Source organism: Manis pentadactyla, chromosome 5 (genome assembly GCF_030020395.1).
Source record: "Manis pentadactyla isolate mManPen7 chromosome 5, mManPen7.hap1, whole genome shotgun sequence".
Taxonomy (NCBI): domain Eukaryota; kingdom Metazoa; phylum Chordata; class Mammalia; order Pholidota; family Manidae; genus Manis; species Manis pentadactyla.
The window spans coordinates 92,379,775-92,401,809 of record NC_080023.1 but is presented as its reverse complement, the minus strand read 5'-3'; the positions used below and the strand labels follow the sequence as shown (position 1 = coordinate 92,401,809).

Sequence of the window (22,035 nt, the reverse complement as noted above, 5' to 3'; positions counted from 1 at the left end):
AGGAATATAAGTCTTCCATGAGTCAAAAAAGGTATTATTTAGAGATTTAAAAAATGAGTTAAAAAAGAATGGAACACATATTTGATTAATGCAAATTCCATTACTTCAAAACCGTATGTTCCTTCTTTCCCCCCATTTTCTCCAGCATGTGAAAGGAGAGGGAATTACTGCCGCAGGTTGTATCCCATTTCTGTAAACATTACCTTTGCTTGATGTATATAGTAGGGCTGTTTGGAAGCACACTAAGGAAGTATCTGTCAAACTTTCTTCAATTGACAGCTGTACTGCAAATCCAGCATCAGGATTGATGTTGGCGAGGGATAACAAATCAGTGGAACGGACAAAGAAGTTTCCATGAAAAGTGTGCATTGAAAGACCTACGGATGAGAAAACTTGTTATAGAAGATGGGGTAACAGTAGCATCTTCACTTCAGGCTAAAGGTACGTTTCAAAGTAAGAAAAAGTCTCTGATCCGGAATCACAAGGATAACAAGAGAGTAGATTGGGGTTTGGGTAGGTGTTCTAAAATACTGATTTAAAAAACCAATGCAGGTTATATAAAAGGAAGGCTACATATTTCACAAATTGATATTAGTATTGATAACCTTATAATTTTCCCATATGTGATTTGAAGTCAGACAAACATACAAAATTAAATGAGGGATACTGTTCCACCATTTAAGAATTAAAACGAGGGATCCAAATCTCTCCAGCAAACATTCACAGAAAACAGAGGTAATGTAAATTGAAGACTATTTGAATGATTATGAAGGTGAAGATTAGTAATTTGACCATTTTCACTTAAGATCTCTCCTAGTCCTCTAATTCTCCTTCTAAAATCACCTCCAATGTGGCCTTTTCTTAAGTTCTTCTTAATAAATCAAAATATTACTTTTGCCCATTTATTCAGATTACTTTAAAAAATTGGTGTTGATTATTTAGTACCTATACATATTTAAAACACGTTACAGCTAACTGAATCAAGCAAAAAGTTCTTTATGGTGAATGATCTTTATAGGTAATCACAGGAAGTTAATTTTGATGAAAGCATATAATTTCTATAATTTCATACCTTTAGTGCACCTTATTCTCATTACAGCTTCAAATCCAATTTTTCTTGTGAGATATCGCTTTAAGTCTTTTTGTAACTTTTCTGCTTGTGAAGGATTGTGGGTATAGTGGAAAGACAGGTAATAATAGATGCAACCTGCAGAATACTTGGACATGCAAGCTTCAGAGAGAAATATAAAAAGTATCAGCAACAGAAATAATAATATTCTACTTGTCCAACAGTAGTACAGATTCTATATTATGATGCAATCTTAGTCATAATGGGAAAACCTAACCTGTCAAAATAAGAATACATAAATCTGAGAAAACATTTATAAAATATAATGTAGAGAGGGGCGGAAGATGGCGGCGTGAGTAGAGCAGCGGAAATCTCCTCCCAAAACAACATATATCTATGAAAATATAACAAAGACAACCCTTCCTAGAATAAAGACCAGAGGACACAGGACAATATCCAGACCACATCCACAACTGAGAGAACCCAGCGCCTCGCGAAGGGGGTAAGATACAAGCCCCGGCCCCGCGGGAGCCGAGCGCCCCTCCCCCCAGCTCCCGGCGGGAGAAGAGCAGGCAGAGCGGGAGGGAGACGGAGCCCAGGGCTGCCGAACACCCAGCTCCAGCCATCCGGGCCAGAGTGCAGGGCCCTCGATACTGGGAAAACAGGGCAGCAAGAACAGTGAGCAGGCACTGGAGGCTGGGCGTCAGAGGACATAAGAAAAGCGCGCGACCATTTTTTTTTTTTTTTTGCTTTTATGCTGCTTTGTTTTGGCGAGCGCTTTTTGGAAGTCTTAAAGGGACAGGGACCCCAATACTAGGGAAACAGGGCAGAAAGACCGGTGAGCAGAGGCCTGAGGCTGGCACCGGAGAATAAAGAAAAACGAACGACCACCTTTTTTTTTTTTTTAAATTTTTTTTTCTTGTTTTTTTTTTGTGGTCGTTGTTTTGTTTTCGCGGGTGCTTTTTGGAAGTCTTAAAGGGGCAGGGCGGGTCACTTAATCCAGAGGTAGGGAATCCGGGATCTCTGGGCACCCTAACCCCTGGGCTGCAGGGAGCAGGGAGGCCCCTTACAGAGATAAATAGCCTCCCAGCAGCTCCCGCTCCAACGCGACTCCACCATTTTGGAGTAGCTGCCCGAGCCAGGCCACGCCCACAGCAACAGCGGAGATTAAGTCCATAGCAGCCGGGCAGGAAGCAGAAACCCTGTCTGCGCGCAGCTGCGCAGCACAAGCCACTAGAGGCCGCTGTTCTCCCAGGAGAGGAGGGCCACAAACCAACAAGAAAGGAAGTCCTTCCAGCCGTCACTCGTCCCAGTTCTGCAGACTATTCCTATCACCATGAAAAGGCAAAGCTACAGGCAGACAAAGATCACAGAGACAACACCAGAGAAGGAGACAGACCTAACCAGTCTTCCTGACAAAGAATTCAAAATAAGAATCATAAACATGCTGACAGAGATGCAGAGAAATACGCAAGAAAAATGGGATGAAGTCCGGAAAGAGATCACAGATGCCAGAAAGGAGATCGCAGAAATGAAACAAACTCTGGAAGGGTTTATAAGCAGAATGGATAGAATGCAAGAGGCCATTGATGGAATTGAAATCAGAGAACAGGAACGCATAGAAGCTGACATAGAGAGAGACAAAAGGATCTCCAGGAATGAAGCAATATTAAGAGAACTGTGTGACCAATCTAAAAGGAACAATATCCGTATTATAGGGGTCCCAGAAGAAGAAGAGAGAGGAAAAGAGATGGAAAGTATCTTAGAAGAAATAATTGCTGAAAACTTCCCCACACTGGGGGAGGAAGTAATCAAACAGACCACGGAAATACACAGAACCCCCAACAGAAAGGATCAAAGAAGGGCAACACCAAGACACATAATAATTAAAATGGCAAAGATCAAGGACAAGGAAAGAGTGTTAAAGGCAGCTAGAGAGAAAAAGGTCACCTATAAAGGGAAACCCATCAGGCTAACGTCAGATTTCTCAACAGAAACCCTACAGGCCAGAAGAGAATGGCATGATATATTTAATACAATGAAACAGAAGGGCCTTGAACCAAGGATACTGTATCCAGCACGACTATCATTCAAATATGACGGTGGGATTAAACAATTCCCAGACAAACAAAAGCTGAGGGAATTTGCTTTCCACAAACCACCTCTACAGAACATCTTACAGGGACTGCTCTAGATGGGAGCACTCCTAGAAAGAGCACAGCACAAAACACCCAATATATGAAGAATCGAGGAGGAGGAACAAGAAGGGAGAGAAGAAAAGAATCTCCAGACAGTGTATATAACAGCTCAATAAGCGAGCTAAGTTAGGCAGTAAGATACTAAAGAGGCTAACCTTGAACCTTTGGTAACCACGAATTTAAAGCCTGCAATGGCAATAAGTACATATCTTTCAATACTCACCCTAAATGTTAATGGGTTGAATGCACCAATCAAAAGACACAGAGTAACAGAATGGATAAAAAAGCAAGACCCATCTATATGCTGCTTACAAGAAACTCACCTCAAACCCAAAGACATGTACAGACTAAAAGTCAAGGGATGGAAAAACATATTTCAAGCAAACAACAGTGAGAAGAAAGCAGGGGTTGCAGTACTAATATCAGACAAAATAGACTTCAAAACAAAGAAAGTAACAAGAGATAAAGAAGGACACTACATAATGATAAAGGGCTCAGTCAAACAAGAGGATATAACCATTCTAAATATATATGCACCCAACACAGGAGCACCAGCATATGTGAAACAAATACTAACAGAACTAAAGGGGGATATAGACTGCAATGCATTCATTCTAGGAGACTTCAACACACCACTCACCTCAAAGGATAGATCCACTGGGCAGAAAATAAGTAAGGACACGGAAGCACTGAACAACACAGTAGAGCAGATGGACCTAATAGACATCTATAGAACTCTACATCCAAAAGCAACAGGATATACATTCTTCTCAAGTGCACATGGAACATTCTCCAGAATAGACCACATACTAGGCCACAAAAAGAGCCTCAGAAAATTCCAAAAGATTGAAATCCTACCAACCAACTTTTCAGACCACAAAGGCATAAAACTAGAAATAAACTGTACAAAGAAAGCAAAGAGGCTCACAAACACATGGAGGCTTAACAACACGCTCCTAAATAATCAATGGATCAATGACCAAATCAAAATGGAGATCCAGCAATATATGGAAACAAATGACAACAACAACACTAAGCCCCAACTTCTGTGGGACACAGCAAAAGCGGTCTTAAGAGGAAAGTATATAGCAATCCAAGCATATTTAAAAAAGGAAGAGCAATCCCAAATGAATGGTCTAATGTCACAATTATCGAAATTGGAAAAAGAAGAACAGATGAGGCCTAAGGTCAGCAGAAGGAGGGACATAATAAAGATCAGAGAAGAAATAAATAAAATTGAGAAGAATAAAACAATAGCAAAAATCAATGAAACCAAGAGCTGGTTCTTTGAGAAAATAAACAAAATAGATAAGCCTCTAGCCAGACTTATTAAGAAGAAAAGAGAGTCAACACAAATCAACAGTATCAGAAACGAGAAAGGAGAAATCACGACGGACCCCACGGAAATGCAAAGAATTATTGGAGAATACTATGAAAACCTATATGCTAACAAGCTGGGAAACCTAGGAGAAATGGACAACTTCCTAGAAAAATATAACCTTCCAAGATTGACCCAGGAAGAAACAGAAAATCTAAACAGACCAATTACCAGCAACGAAATTGAAGAGGTAATCAAAAAACTACCAAAGAACAAAACCCCCGGGCCAGATGGATTTACCTCGGAATTTTATCAGACATACAGGGAAGACATAATACCCATTCTCTTTAAAGTTTTCCAAAAAATAGAGGAGGAGGGGATACTCCCAAACTCATTCTATGAAGCTAACATCACCCTAATACCAAAACCAGGCAAAGACCCCACCAAAAAAGAAAACTACAGACCAATATCCCTGATGAACGTAGATGCAAAAATACTCAACAAAATATTAGCAAACCGAATTCAAAAATACATCAAAAGGATCATACACCATGACCAAGTGGGATTCATCCCAGGGATGCAAGGATGGTACAACATTCGAAAGTCCATCAACATCATCCACCACATCAACAAAAAGAAAGACAAAAACCACATGATCATCTCCATAGATGCTGAAAAAGCATTTGACAAAGTTCAACATCCATTCATGTGAAAAACTCTCAGCAAAATGGGAATAGAGGGCAAGTACCTCAACATAATAAAGGCCATCTATGATAAACCCACAGCCAACATTATATTGAACAGCGAGAAGCTGAAAGCATTTCCTCTGAGATCGGGAACTAGACAGGGATGCCCACTCTCTCCACTGTTATTTAACATAGTACTGGAGGTCCTAGCCACGGCAATCAGACAAAACAAAGAAATAGAAGGAATCCAGATTGGTAAAGAAGAAGTTAAACTGTCACTATTTGCAGATGACATGATACTGTACATAAAAAACCCTAAAGACTCCACCCCAAAACTACTAGAACTGATATCGGAATACAGCAAAGTTGCAGGATACAAAATCAACACACAGAAATCTGTGGCTTTCCTGTATACTAACAATGAACCAACAGAAAGAGAAATCAGGAAAACAACTCCATTCACAATTGCATCCAAAAAAATTAAATACCTAGGAATAAACCTAACCAAAGAAGTGAAAGACTTATACTCTGAAAACTACAAGTCACTCTTAAGAGAAATTAAAGGGGACACTAACAGATGGAAACTCATCCCATGCTCGTGGCTAGGAAGAATTAATATCGTCAAAATGGCCATCCTGCCCAAAGCAATATACAGATTTGATGCAATCCCTATGAAACTACCAGCAACATTCTTCAATGAACTGGAACAAATAATTCAAAAATTCATATGGAAACACCAAAGACCCCGAATAGCCAAAGCAATCCTGAGAAAGAAGAATAAAGTAGGGGGGATCTCACTCCCCAACTTCAAGCTCTACTATAAAGCCATAGTAATCAAGACAATTTGGTACTGGCACAAGAGCAGAGCCACAGACCAATGGAACAGACTAGAGAATCCAGACATTAACCCAGACATATATGGTCAATTAATATTTCATAAAGGAGCCATGGACATACAATGGCGAAATGACAGTCTCTTCAACAGGTGGTGCTGGCAAAACTGGACAGCTACATGTAGGAGAATGAAACTGGACCATTGTCTAACCCCATATACAAAAGTAAACTCAAAATGGATCAAAGACCTGAATGTAAGCCATGAAACCATTAAACTCTTGGAAGAAAACATAGGCAAAAACCTCTTAGACATAAACATGAGTGACCTCTTCTTGAACATATCTCCCCGGGCAAGGAAAACAACAGCAAAAATGAGTAAGTGGGACTATATTAAGCTGAAAAGCTTCTGTACAGCAAAAGACACCATCAACAGAACAAGAAGGATCCCTACAGTATGGGAGAATATATTTGAAAATGACACATCCGATAAAGGCTTGACGTCCAGAATATAAGGAGCTCTCACGCCTCAACAAACAAAAAACAAATAACCCAATTAAAAAATGGGCAGAGGAACTGAACAGACAGTTCTCCAAAAAAGAAATACAGCTGGCCAACAGACACATGAAAAGATGCTCCACATCGCTAATGATCAGAGAAATGCAAATTAAAACTACAATGAGGTATCACCTCACACCAGTAAGGATGGCTGCCATCCAAAAGACAAACAACAACAAATGTTGGCGAGGCTGTGGAGAAAGGGGAACCCTCCTACACTGCTGGTGGGAATGTAAACTAGTTCAACCATTGTGGAAAGCAGTATGGAGGTACATCAAAATGCTCAAAACAGACTTACCATTTGACCCAGGAATTGCACTCCTAGGAATTTACCCTAAGAACACAGCAATCAAGTTTGAGAAAGACAGATGCACCCCTATGTTTATTGCAGCACTATTTACAATAGCCAAGAATTGGAAGCAACCTAAATGTCCATCAATAGATGAATGGATAAAGAAGATGTGGTACATATACACAATGGAATACTACTCAGCCATAAGAAAAGGGCAAATCCAATCATTTGCAGCAACATGGATGGAGCTGGAGGGTATTATGCTCAGTGAAACAAGCCAAGCAGAGAAAGAGAAATACCAAATGATTTCACTTATCTGTGGAATATAAGAACAAAGGAAAAACTGAAGGAACAAAACAGCAGCAGAATCACAGAACTCAAGAATGGACTAACAGGTACCAAAGGGAAAGGGACTGGGGAGGATGGGTGGGTAGGGAGGGATAAGGGGGGGAGAAGTAGGGGGGTATTAAGATTAACATGCATGGGGGGGTAGGAGAAAAGGGAGGGCTGTACAACACAGAGAAGGCAAGTAGTGATTCTACAACATTTTGCTATGCTGATGGACAGTAACTGTAAAGGGGTTTATAGGGGAGACCTGGTATAGCGGAGAGCCTAGTAAACATAATATTCGTCATGTAAGTGTAGATGAGTGATAGCAAAAAAAAAAAAAAAAAAAGGCAGTTCCTGTGTGGTAACCTCCAACGAGTTCTACACAAGGGTATAAAGGGCATATAAAAGTGTAGGCAAAGGGTCTGTTTGTGTTTATACAGAGGATCAAAGCCTAATTGGGCTACCCCGAAAATGAACTAAGATACGATATGAAAAAGAACTTCCAACATCTGCACTCTCTGGAAGACTCATGCCAGAAGATGATCATCAAAAAACCCCAACAAAGATCCACGCACTGCTACAGCTGTAGATGCACTCATCCCACAAGTTCCTGGACTTGCCATGGGAATGAGGAAGGAGACATCTAAGCTGGCCTGTGCATACAGTAAAACAACAAAATTGGACTGGATCTATACTGTTGGAACTCAACCAAGAATTTGGAGAAGTGCAAATTGTAGCACTCCAAAGTCTTACAACTACAAACTATTTACTGTTAAAAAAACATATGGCATGTAAACAGTCCCCAGGAATGGGTTGTTTTAATTTGTCTGATTTCTCTCAGACTGTTCAAGTTCAGTTGGACAATATCCACCATATCATAGATAAGTTTTCACAAATGCCTAAGGTGCCTAACTGGTTTTCTTGGTTTCACTGGAGATGGCTGGTAATTACAGATATGCTTTGGTTATGTAACTATACTCCTATTATGTTAATGTGTGTGTGCAATTTAAGTAGTAGCTTAAAACCTATACATGCTGAAGTTACTCTACAAGAAGATATATCAAAGAAATAATCAATCTTCCCATGTTTTCTTCCGCCTGCTACTTCTATAGCTTTTCTTCTTCCTTCCTAATTACAACCCTTAAATAGAATTCGTGCCTCATATCAAATTTACCGAGTATCATAATTCTTCCAAGTGGTAAAGATACCTCAAGACAAATGCTGGGCATAGAAGCCACAGGGCATAAATATGCAAAGAAGTAAAAAGGTAACCTTTTCAAACAATAAGGCTTCCCTCTCACTTACCAACTTCACATTTCCCTGTATGGCCCCGGAAGATGACTGGTTAGCCAGAGACGGGTAAGATTCCTCAAGGGAGGAACAACCTAAGACAGGCACAGTCGCAGGGGGGCCATCAGGTGAGAAATTGGGGATCAACAGAGGTGAGGCTTAGAACCTCACCCCCCCTGTTCTGAGAGAAATCTTCTGCATACGTGGATGTTTTATTGCCCTGGTCTAGCTTGGATTAACACATAGTCTACAGGCACACACCTGATCATCTACATTTGCTCTCTTACAACACCAAAGTATGTTTTCTACCTTTATCTTGTATCTACCTACCACTTCAGCATTTTATTAAAAATCATAATAATAAAGAGAGAAATGTGGTATCCACATATAAATCAAGTATAAAAACCAAATGAGTATTCATATTTGAACTGACTGTTTATAGTTCATAATGCATGAGCAAAACCGAAAGTTTCTGTGATGACTGCCCTTGTACTGTTCACTATGTAACTTATTCATTATGTAAGAATTTGTTCTACATGTAAGAACTTGTTTGTTTTGCCTCAGAAGATTGGAGACTGATGAAAATTAGGCTTGGGGTGGATTAGTGATTGTGCATTGAGCATTGACTCCCCTATACAGAATTTTATTGTCGTTAACAACCATTTGATCAATAAATATGAGAGATGCCCTCACAAAAAAAAAAAAAAAAAAAAGTACAGACTTCCAATGGTAAAATAAATAAGTAACCGGGATGTAATGTATAGCATAAGGAATATAGTCAAGATATTGTAACAGCCTGGTAGGGTGATAGCTGGAACCTAGAATTATGTATATAAATGTTCTACCACTGTGTTGTACACTTGAAACTCATGTAATGTAATACTGTGTGTCAACTACCCTTCAATAAAAAATAATTATTTAAAAAAAAAAAAAAAATATAATGTATGACAAGGTCTATTGTGGAGGAGAATAGTAAGAGAATTGGATTTAAAAACAAATAGTAAGAGAATTTATATTTGCATAGTGTTTTAAAGTGTACTGGTAATTTCCATAGATATTATGTATCTAATTCACATGCCTTTCTCCCTCAAATGTTGAGAGCTATTACTAAAGAGTTTAGATTTAATTATATACTAAAAATACTTATGTAAACAGATAAAGACTCCTTACCTAGAGAAGCAAGATCAGAATACTGTGATCTCAAAAGGAACAGATCCACTGCCATCTGCTGCCCTGATCAATCTAAAGCAAGTTTCTTATAAAAATCAGTTGCAGGGCCAAGATGCTGTACAACCTAAGTCAACAGGTCATTAAATAAGAGATAGAAAATTTTAATTATGCACATATTCCTACAGCTCTCCTAGAATGAGGAGGAGTATATCCTCTGCCCCTATCAAGCTGAAAAGTTTAAAAAAAAACTAGGCAGGAAAAAAAAATCTAGGCAGTTGGTACAGATTTCCTATAAGAGTAGTATTTGCTTACATTTATAAAGTGCTTAATGTGCTAGCATTGCTCAAGTGTGTTATATACATTAAATTATTTAACTCTCATAAAAACATGTATCTCATAGTGTTATCTACATTTTACAGATGAGGAAACTGAGGCAAAAAATTATTAAGTAATTTAACCCATATTTATTGGTGGTGTCTGAAATAGAAACCCAAGAAGTCTGGCTCCAGAGTGAGCTATTAACCATTATTATTTACTATTATGTAGCAGCATGAGCGATCAGTAGATTAAGGAAGGTTTTTTCCTATGGGTGTGAGAACACTTGAGCTGAGAAGGTGCCCCTGGAGATCAAGTTAAAATTCTAAGAACCAGGCTCCAAGTTCTTAATCACTGTGCTGCATTGCACAGCAAAAGGTTTCAATCCTCTTCATTATAGTATATAATTATTATACTAGAGTTTACTGAGATTCAAAAGAACACATAAACCAGAACAAATACTTAAGCTTTGGAGTCCCAGCAGGATAGAGAATATTTCTGATAATTAAAGTAGAGAAAAACAAAACTGTATCAAAGAATTCAGTAAACATAAAACACCGTCCTGTGTACAAAAACACCTCAGTATTCTATAAAGGACTGCAATGGATCAATGAACTGAATGCTAGCTATACTTTTTGATGAATTTAAAAACTATCTTGCCCCAATTTATTTTAAAGTTAGTTTCTCAAAAGTACCTTAAAAATACAGTTTCTATAAAAAGTAAAATATGGTGCTAATTTTCTCCAGCAAACTGGTGAAGAATAAAGCAACAATACTTAATGGTGGCTAGAAGATCAAAGTCCTTAAGAGAACAGGTTGATAAAAAAAAAATCCAATAAGTAAAATGCATTAATATCTGAAATAAAACTATGCTTTTTGACCCAATAATTTCACTTGTAGGAATTTATCCTGAAGAAAAACTGAGTATGTTGCTAAAGGTTCATGATGGTATTAAAATTGTTTAATTCATACTCATTATTAGTTGTAGCATTTTCTTATATCTAAGTCGAGGGCAGACAAAACATATACAGAACAAAAATGATTGTTCTATTTCATTTATTATTTGAAATAAGAGATTAAAATACCCTGACTAAATCTTCATATAAGACCCAAATAATATTCAGCCTCATATTCTTTGTTTTAAATAATGAAAACACTGGTGATAATTATTCAGTAGCTAGAAGGTGATTAATTTAATCAAGTACTTAACACATTTACAGAAAAATAATTTTTAAAGACAATTTTTAGGAATCTCAGAAAATGTTCACACTAAACTCTCCAATGAAAAGTCAGTTAAAAAATATAGTATCGATGTATGATGCCCAATTATGCTTATTTGTGTGTGTTTGTATAACTAAATGCTCTTATCTTGAGGTTATTAAAGATTTGTTTTATTTATTTATATACACGTTTACAGTTTGTATTGCCTGTATAACTTAAAAGTTTATTAGCACAAGCATGTTAAATTATAGTATCTCAGATTTACTAAGTATTATCACTTGTGTAATAGAAAAAACCACCAGAAACAGAAAATCAAATCACATCTCTACCACTGAAGTTATTTAACCTTTGGCAAGACAGTTTAATCTGTTTCCTCATCTCTAAAATGAAGGAGTTAAATGATTTCCAAATTTCTGCCCTGCAAATAAGGTAATAAAGAGAACACACTGCAATACAAAGCCAAAGCAATAATTCAAGTTAAATTCTTACTAATTTTTTTGCTATTAATGAAGTAGAAAAGTCAAATAATTACACAATTTATAGAAATACAAAATACACTTTGAATATTTTGACAGAGAAATAAAACAGAATACATTTGTGCTTGATCTCTAATTAGGATCTTCTCTAGACTGCAGAAGTCCTGCACCCAAGGAAGGTAACTGTGTCTGAAATACAGACACACGGCCGCCTGTTGGAGACATTAATTTAAAGGCAGCCTGAAGTGCGGGACCAAGGGCACTGTGTGTTTCTCTTGTGTTGGTGAACATATTTGGTAATGCATTCAGTAGGTCCTTTATAAGCTGGGAAAACAAAGATTAAAAGTTGAATTACTGAGAAATCAAGGCAATATTCTTCTTCAAAACACTGCAGAGTATAAGATGTGCCACTACATTTTGGGGGACTATAAACTGAGAAGTCAACAGATATGTTACCTATACTGTCTACTGCTATATTGTTATACTAAGTAAAGAAACATTAAGCATTTTAGTAAACAGATGAAATAACATATATTTTACAACCTCTTTACTTTCATATAGATTCACAAGTAAGCTATCCGGTGTAGGTAGAAAAACATCTATAGGGAAAACATATTTTAATCAACAGATAAGTCCAAAGAATATAATAAATTTAAAAATCTTAGGTTTTATCAAGCCATACATATAATGGGTACTATAATATTGCTTTATTAATTATATATACTCTGATGTATTATACACATGTGTCTGCCTGTGTGTGTGCACACACAGGTATAAAAATCTTAGAATCAAGTGTTTTTTAGTAAACAATTATTTTTTTTAAAAAACAAAGTGCACTAAATTATCCTTACAGCATTATGATATATATTGTCAAATAAAGTTGTCTCAATTCCAAAGTTCACAGCTACGAAGTCTTATTTTATTCACTGCTTACCATCTATATCAGACACAATCAACATTTGAGGCTGTGATAATCCTTCTTGTAAATTGTAGAAATGAACAGTGCTATCAAAGGTCATGAATCCTATTCTTGTTCGTGAATCTCCAGGGAGCCTAAAGATAAAAAATGACAATTTTAAATTCAAAGTGCTCAGTCAACACATTCACAAAAATAATGAAATAGTAAACTAAGTCTAAGAATAATTACAAATGCTTTTATATAGAAGACAGTGAAGTTATCCCTATCAAAACCAGTATATATCTGAGAAGAACAAAAATGGAGCATTACATTTTCAGATAAAACCGCTGACGTGTTTGGAGTTCATACTTCAGAAAACTTAAGTAGTAAGACAAAACTAAAAATGATGATTAAAAAAGAATCTGTGCTTAACTTTCCTTTGAAACACACTCCTTTAAGTGAAAAATGACACATATTTTCAGTCAGTATTACAAAAATAGTATATCTCATTTAAGCATTTTAAGGACAGAATAACAAATGAAAGACTGTTACGAAAATCAGATTTTAATGTGCAGAATTTTAAATAAAACTGCACTTAGAAAGTGCAGACATTTTATCAATCATCAAGCTTTTTTTTGAACTGAAGTATAGTTGACATTAATACCTTCAGGTATACAACACAGTGAGTCAACATTAATATATATTACAAAATGCTGACCATGATACATGTAGTTACCACCTGTCACCATACCAAGTTACTAAAATATTATTGACTATATTCCCCATTCAGTACCTTCATCCCAGTGACTTATTTATTTTGTAACTGGAACTATACCTCTTAATCCCCTTGCCCCATTTTGCCTACATAGCCACCTCTCTCCTCTCTGGCAACCGCCGGTTTAGTCTCGGTATTTATGAGTCTGTTTCTAGGTTATTTATTTGTTGTTTTGCATTTCAAAATCCACATATAAGTAAAGCCATATGGTATTTGTCTTTCACTGACTTATTTCACATAGCGTAATACCCTATAGTTCAAGCCATGTTTTGCAAATGGCACGATTTCATTCTGTTTTATGGCTGAGGTTAATTAATACTTCATTGTGCAGACATGCCATATCTTTCTTATCCATTCATCTGCTGATGGACACTTAGGTTGCTTCTATATCTTGGCTATCCAACTTTGCTCTTATTTCTCAAGATGGCTTTGGCTATTCTGGGTCATCAGTGGTTCCATACACATTTTAGGGTTATTTGATTTAGTTCTGTAAAAAAATGCCATTTTGATAGAAATTGCACTGAACTTGTAGATTGCTTTGGGATTATGGACATTTTCACAATATTAATTCTTCTAATCCATTAGGACAGTGTATCTTTCCATTTATTTGTGTCATCTTCAGATTCTTTTATCAATGTCTCAGTTTTCAGAGTATACATCTTTCACTTTCCTGATTAAGTTTATTCCTGCTATTTTACTCTATCTGGTACAATTGTAAATAGGATTGTTTTTCTAATTTCTCTTTCTGCTAGTTCATTTTTAGTATATAGAAACGCTACAGATTTCTGTATAAAGATTTGGTATCCTGTAGTTTTATTTAATTCATTTATGAGTTTTGGTGGAGTCTATTTGGGACTTTCTACAACTAGTATCATGTCATCTGCAAATAGTGACAGTTTCTCCTTTTCTTTCCCAATTCGGATGCCTTTTCTTTCTTTTTCTTCTCTGATTGCTCTAGCTAGGGCTTCCAGTAGTGTGTTGAGTAAGACTGTTGACAGTGGGCATCCTTTTCTCATTCCTAACCTTAGAGTTTTACCATTGAGTGTGATGTTAGCCATCGGTTTGTCACTTATGGCCTTCATTATGTTACATTCTGTCCCCTCTATAACCACTTCTTTGGGAGTTTTGATCATGAATGGATGTTGCATTTTGTGAAATGCTTTTTTCTGCATCTATTTAAAAGGATCATATGGTTTTTATCCTTCCTTTTGTTAATATGGTGTCACAATGATTGATTTGCAGATGCTGAACCATCCTTGCCTTCCTGGAATAAATCCTACTTGATTGTGTTAAATGATCTTTTCAATGTAGTTTTGAAATCAGTTTGCTAATATTTTGTTGAGGATTCTTATACCTATGTTCATTAGGGATATTGTTCTGTAAATTTCTTTTTCTGTAGAGTCTTTGTCTGTTTTTGGTATGAAAGCAATGCTGGCCTTGTAAAATTAGTTTGGAAGCATTCCTTCCTCTTCAATTCAAACTGCGGCTTTTGTTGTAAAAGTTCACACTGACTGACACAGCATGCCAGTCCTCCAAGAGTAGAGATTTGGCCTCCCACAGCCCCTCCGGCTCTCTCGGAGTTAAGCCCCAATGATTTTCAAAGCCACGTATTATAGAAACTCATGTTACTGGCATATCCCAGGGCTGGGTGTTTTTATCTCCCGCCCTCCATGCCTCACATACTGTCATTTATGGGCTGGGGTGGGGGAAGAATTTGGATTCCGAAAGAGGAGGCTCTGTCCTCTTTACCCTTCTCAACATGGCCTCTTTGTTGTTAGCTGTGAAAGGTCTGTTCTGCTGGTGGTCAGCTCATTTTCAGAGTTTACCCGTTTACATGTAGTTGCGGCCTTGGTGTACATGGGAGGGAGGCTATCACAATGACCTCCTCTTCTGCCATCTTCCCTGTCTATTCTGTCATCAGTTTTAACAAATTTACTGCTAGAGTTCAGTATTGAGAAGAACTGAACATTCATTGCCCATCAAGCATTCCTTATTGATAAGATGGCTGCCTCATCTTACAAAAGTGTATTTCTAAGTACCACCAACTATGTCAACTGCTGTTATGTAATGTACTGTATTAGCAAAGCCTGTAAAATATTTTTGAGTATTATAGCATTATAACTGTTAGGCATGATCAATCAAGCTGTTCAGACACAGTCTGCAAGCTAAGTCCAAAAGCATTTCAGGGTACAGAATGCAGCAAATTATGTGGGTATTTAGCTTACCAATACTGGTCAATATTTACAATGTTCCTACAGAGTACTCCTCACTCTTTGAGATTTCTCAGGCTCCATTAGAATGGAGACTATTACCAACTCTCTGAGGCTCAAAATAGAATTGAGCTGAAACTGCTCCAGTATTAAATTCCTCTTTCTCAAAGTTATATCCATAGAGCCGTTTCCAAAAAACATGTTACTATATTGCTGCTATCCTATCACCTTTACTTTGTTTGACTTTCCTAATGCTTCTATTTTCTGCTGTAACCAAATATATGTATTTTTAAAAAATGACTTTCCATTCCCAATTTCATCCCTTTGCTTTGGCATGGTCTATTTAATTTGCAAATAGTCACCCATCTTTGTTGGACTGTCCTATCTGTAGGGCTATATCCGCACACTCCTCAAGTAAACTAACCCTTCTGCCTTACAAATGACTTCTTTGCAGAGGATCTTCCATTGCCATTCACTGCTAAAGCTGAATCTGAATTAAGCTTTTATGACTAAAAACAGGCAAATGCTTCCATTAAGGATAAAAATATGAAAACTCTAAGTTACCAACAAAAACCAAGAGCAAATCATTTATTATCTCTGGATGTTTTTATCTCAAATGTCTCAATGTTATCTGTTTATTCACAGGCCAAAATCAGTGACACACACATTATGGTGACTAGAGCTAACATTTATCAGCAAGGACTTTCCTAATCAAATGGAAGATGTGGGGGAATGTTCCAGAGTCACCAAGAGTACTTCTAACAAAGTATTCACACATACTCAACCACCCCCACACCTCTATACACATCATGAACCACTGCAAAAGTGAACCGCTCCTACTAACAAGCTTAAGTCACATCTCCTGTGGGTGGTGGTGTGGAAAAACTAATATACACACAACTTTATTTTCCAGAGATTTGGAAGGTTCCATTTTAAAAACAGTTGAGGGTCTCCTTCAAGACTAACATTGGTAGACACATAGGCAGGACTTAGATTCAGGTATAAGCAACCAATCCTATACTTTATTCTCACCTCCACAGCATAGCTAATTATTAATGTGCCAAAATGAAGAGTTCAGTTTCTGGCGTCCTGCAACATTCAGCACCAAATCAACTCCCTCTTTCCCTTTATTTGGCTCATTCTCTCATTAGCACATTTAAAATTATCTTATGAAAAACTCCTTGCTCAGGAATTACAGCTAAATTTCTCTCACCTAAAGCCTTGATACCCTGGCCAAGTCAAGTTTTCTGGGCCCCAGTGCTCACATCTGTTAAGTCAGAGGGATAGTGAGGTTAGATCTAAATTCCCTACCAAGTATTAAAACTTTTATGATTTTATGATTCAGAGATACCAAGTCATAAATCATAAATCATAATAATCCAAGTAGCAGGATCCTTATTCTAAGGTGGACAGCAAGAACTGTTTTAGTAATAGATAAATGAAATCAAACTTAATAAGAATCAACCAAATATGCTGTTAATAAACACTTCATGTTTACATAAATTTACATGTATATGTATACACACACACACACACACACACACACACACATATAATGAATTTTAAAAAATTCTTACTTGTCCAGATTTTCTAACAATGACTGGCACAAAATTCTCAAATATCTAGCTTCCACTGCATTATGAGACACATCTAAAACAAACAAGTAAACTGCAGGTTGAGGAGGACGAAGCTGAAAGGAATAAACATAATGTAATTTATTTAGTAGGTATAATTTATTCTTTTCATACCTCCCTTACTGCTGTATATTAAGTAAGTATATTATACCAAAAAATATACACAAACAGGATTAATGTTTTCTAAGACCTTATTTGGTAAAGAAAATGACATTCTTTTCACTTTTTTCATATAAATCTGTTGTGGATCAAACATGGTAAGGCAGCTACTATACAGTAATGGTTAAATAGATGGGCTTAATGTTTCCCTAATAGAAAGTTGGCTGACATCTTTCAAAGGAAATTAAGCCTATTTATTATTTAACACTAACCTCCATATCCCTTCCCTACTCCTAAGAAAATTCTTTTTATTGTTATCTTTTTAAACCTAACAACCATTAGTACTAGCTATTAGGTCACCTGCTGGTGGCTAAATCTCCAGGGTTAAATGATAACTGTAAACAAAGTCCTTGAGAGGGTGTTCTATGTATGCTGTGTCCTTATCTGCTAGAGATACATATGGAAGTATTTATGGGTTAAATGATATGATGCTGGGATTAGCATTTAATAAACTCCAGGGTGAATGAGGGGGAAGGGGGTTAGGATAGAATGGGAATAGATGAAGTAAATTTAGTAAAGTGTTGTTAACTGATGAAACTCAGTGATGGGTAAATGATGGCTCATTACACTGTTTTCTACTTTGAAGTGTGCTTGAAAATTATTGTTATAGCAACTTAAAATAAAAGGATATATAAAGTCTTTTTTATTAAACATGCTAACCAAGGATCATACAGCAAAAATTAAAGATTACTTCTTGCTTCACTGCTTCAGTTAGCTTCAGACTTCTAAGGAGTCATAACAGAGTTGGGAACATAGTAAATTATAAAGCAGGCAAGAAGTTGAGAGCAAAAGTGACCAAATGCAAATTCACTGTAGTTAATACAGAAACAGAAAAATAGTAGGTAAGTGGGCAGTTACTAACATGGACATAAGGGACCATAAACATTATAAAAATAAAGAAATGGGCCAAACACCAGGAATTTAATACACATTAGCTATCTCTGTTTACCTTTCCCTACTAGCAACACTACATTTTTGCAGGTGACAAAGATTAGAAATGAGGACACAGAAGAAATGTAAGTTATTATAAGTATATTTAAAGTAAGTAGATGTGATCAAGAAGATAAGCAGAACTTAGGCCAAGAATTCATTTTTGTTAAGTGGAAAAGACGAATGAGATCTTACAGTCCGTATATGTAAAGAACAGGCAGAATTTTATGATGACTGGAAAGAGGAAAGTTAGAGTGCAGTCAATATCCATTTGTCTTGCTATCTGTACCAGGTGAAAGAGTAAGATGGTGGTCTCCTTAAGAGCCTGAAAACTGCAGTTTTGGCAAAAACATAAATTTTTCTGTTTGAGGGTCTTAAATACTACATGGTAAAAGAATATGTTCATTCCATGCAAGTATTCAAATCAAAATATAGCAACCAACTGTGTATGTTATTAGTGATTATCACAGAACATTACTGAAGTTTCTTAGTAATGTAACATTTTTCTAGGTCAAGTAACCTTTACAAAGAGTTTTCTATTTGTTAAGGATAAACTCAGCATTATTTTCAAAAATTCATACTATAAACAATTTCAAGATTTTGACAATTCACTTAACAACAAATTACAAATGATCAATACAACTGCATTCCATGACTGATTTCAACGCTGAATAGTTACCATGTAATCTGAAGAAGCAATGAACTCCACGGTTGAATTCTGAACTTCTGGTCATTTATGAGGCTCTCCGTAAGATCAAGTAAGGGGTTATACATAAATTCTTCAGGAACTAGGCAAGAATTAGGAACCCAGTACAAATTTAGTAATTTGATTTGCAAGTACATACACATACACATGCCTAGAAATAAATACCTGTATCATCAATATTTATAAGAGGTTTATAATCTCATCTGTGAACATTTCATGGAAAAACTAATACCTTAAGAGCTCTTCAAAAATATATCAGAAGCATAAAAAGACTTATTTTCTGAAATCAGGAGAGAAAAGCAGGTAAACTTGCTTCTGAGGCCTGTTTTTCCTAGTGTATCACATGAAATGGATGACAGAAACACAAATTTGAAAGCAATTATATTAAAAGGATCTAAGAAACAACCAAAGGGGACAATAGATAGATACACACACACCTTAAGTGTCCATACTGGCAAAGGTCTATACTTAGTTGAGTGAACTAAATGTACAAACAGAAGACAACCTTAACCTGTCAGGGTCACGCAGAATTAGTCTGCACGACCTATACTGCTTGTTTTATGAATACTGAATACTTTTTTCACTTTCCCCTTGTCACTCTCCTCATTATCAATTTTCTTCCTGCCCAGCCAAAATTAGGTATCTGTAACCTAATTCTATTCATTAAGAGGGCCATGAGAGTTTTAAAAGCCATGAGGAGAGAGAACAGATAATGCAAAAGTGTCAAAATGTTTAAACTAATATTAAACACACTTATTTTAAGAATCTGAAACTTACCATCATTAACTCTATAGCACAAATTGCATTTCCACCTATGTTGATCAATGACGGATACAAAAGGATTGATATATGTTCGACAGGATCGGCACCTCACAATGGTATTTGATGTTATCACTGGTAATTGCTAGGAAATAAAATAAAGATACTGTAGCAGAAACAGCACCCCAGGGAAAATTGAAATACATACTGCTCTGCTTGTATACAGAATAGAACCTCTAACTGAGCTTTGAAATTAAAGCATTTTAACAAAATCCAGTGATGTGCTGAGCGACACAGGTAGCTACCACGGTTTCTTCTTCTATCTTCACAAACTTTAACACTAAAATAAAGCCAAACCAAATGTAATAAGAGTTACTGGCTGACAAAAAAGCCTAGTTGGCAAAGAAAATAATGTAACTCAGAGCTCATCAACTAGACACATGAAATAATAGGGACATAGAAACATCTACCATATAAAAATGCCATTACCTTTGTTCCTGCCTGCGCATAATCCTAGACTATAGGGCCCTGCTCATAGACAGTCACAACAGTCCTGATGGGAACCGAGGCCATAGGAAACCAAACACAATGTGCCTTTAAAAAGCATACATCTCTTATGCTTAGTTTGGGAAAGGAATTTTAATTCAATTTTAAGAAATTTATAAAATATGAAAAAAGAAATCACATATTATTCTATTTCTCTAAATTAACCCCTGATATTTTGGTATGTTTCCTCTGTTTTTTTCTCCCTATCTATAATATACATAAACAGTTATATGTTTGTATTTAATTTTTTTCACATATTTAATCTTTATCACATAGTACATATCATTTATGAAAAAATCAGAAAAAAGCAATATGAAAATGAGAAAATAAAAAATTACTTGGAATTTTACATCCCAGAGGAAGCTACTGTTGCCAATTTAGTGTACATGCTTCTAGAAGACAACCATATATATCCTAGTAGGAAACTAGGCTCTAGAAGTAAGCTTACTGACTTTGGTATCTACACCATCTAGCATGACAGGTAGTCAATAAGTATTTTTCAGATGAATGAGAATAAAAGAAACTCAGTAATAATAAGAGAATTAGAAAACCACAGTAGTAAAAAGGTGTGAGGGAGAAATGCAACTCACAAAGTATAAATAAAATGTGCCTGGATAAACCTGCTGAAGTCTAGAAATTTTAGTTTAAATATAATATATTTACATGAAATACTGTAAGTATGTGTAAAATTCCAGCAAACTAGGTACTAAGCCAAACAGACTATGGAATCTTAAGCAAGTAATATTTTAATTCAACAGACTTGAAACATTTCAACTTCATTATTACAAAGGTTACTATTTGTTTAATACAGTTAGGAACAATCATATAGTTTTCCTTCCTAACTGGCATCGTGGCTGGTGTTTCCTTTATATTTAATAAAGGACTCTTAAAGTTTTTCTATCCTCCATAGCATTTTCAACTTCCAAAACTATTAATCTTTCAAAACCCAACTTAGACCTAATTAGACTGGTGGAAAACTTCTGCTACTGAACCCAGAGGGGATCACTTCCCATACTGCACTCAATACCTAAGTACCATACAGAATTTTGTTAGTTACATGTATTAGTTATCTTTCCCTGTAATTATTTTTTATATCTTTATCCTGTTAGATAAAAACTTCTTAGGGACAAGGTCAATGACTTAGTCAACTCTGTATTTACCAGTGCTTAGTTTATGGTCTTCCATAGAGCAGGTGGTCAGAAAATGTTTACTGAATTGAATTTGAAAGAAATGATTGCTTCTAATTTCAAATAAAATTCCAATCAATACACAGCAATCTGTTGTGTTCCTATATACTAAAACAATGAACTAGCAGAAAGAGAAAACAAGAAAACAATTCCATTTACAATCGCACCAAAAAAGAATAAAGTACCTAGGAATAAACTTAACCCATGAGAGATATTAAAGGCACAAATTAATGGAAATCTATCTCATGCTCATGGGTAGGAAGAATATTGACAAAATGGCCACACTGCCCAAAGCAATTTACAGATTCAATGCACTCCCTATCAAAATACCAATGGCATTTGTCAATGATCTAGAGCAAATCATCATAAAATTCATATGGAATCACAAAAGACCCTGAATAGCCAAAGCTATCCTGAGAAAGAAGAAGAAAACTGGTGGATTACACTCCCTTACTTCAAGCTATATTACCAAGCTAC

The 22,035-nt window shown here is 36.2% G+C and overlaps 1 protein-coding gene and 1 pseudogene across 1 annotated transcript in view; one reads left to right on the top strand and one right to left on the bottom strand.

Moving 5' to 3' along the window:
* Positions 1-22,035, top strand: part of LOC118930075 (N6-adenosine-methyltransferase non-catalytic subunit-like) — a 181,148-nt pseudogene that overhangs the window by 41,643 nt on the left and 117,470 nt on the right.
* The window catches only part of LOC130683965 (protein transport protein Sec24B-like), a 33,278-nt gene that overhangs the window by 6,098 nt on the left and 5,145 nt on the right, over positions 1-22,035 (bottom strand). Inside the window, 10 exon segments of the mRNA XM_057503252.1 lie at positions 204-377; positions 1,073-1,231; positions 9,743-9,866; positions 11,872-12,078; positions 12,298-12,353; positions 12,689-12,807; positions 17,215-17,327; positions 19,040-19,116; positions 19,119-19,148; positions 19,844-19,970. Of these exon segments, the coding sequence (XP_057359235.1) occupies positions 204-377; positions 1,073-1,231; positions 9,743-9,866; positions 11,872-12,078; positions 12,298-12,353; positions 12,689-12,807; positions 17,215-17,327; positions 19,040-19,116; positions 19,119-19,148; positions 19,844-19,970 (1,186 nt within the window).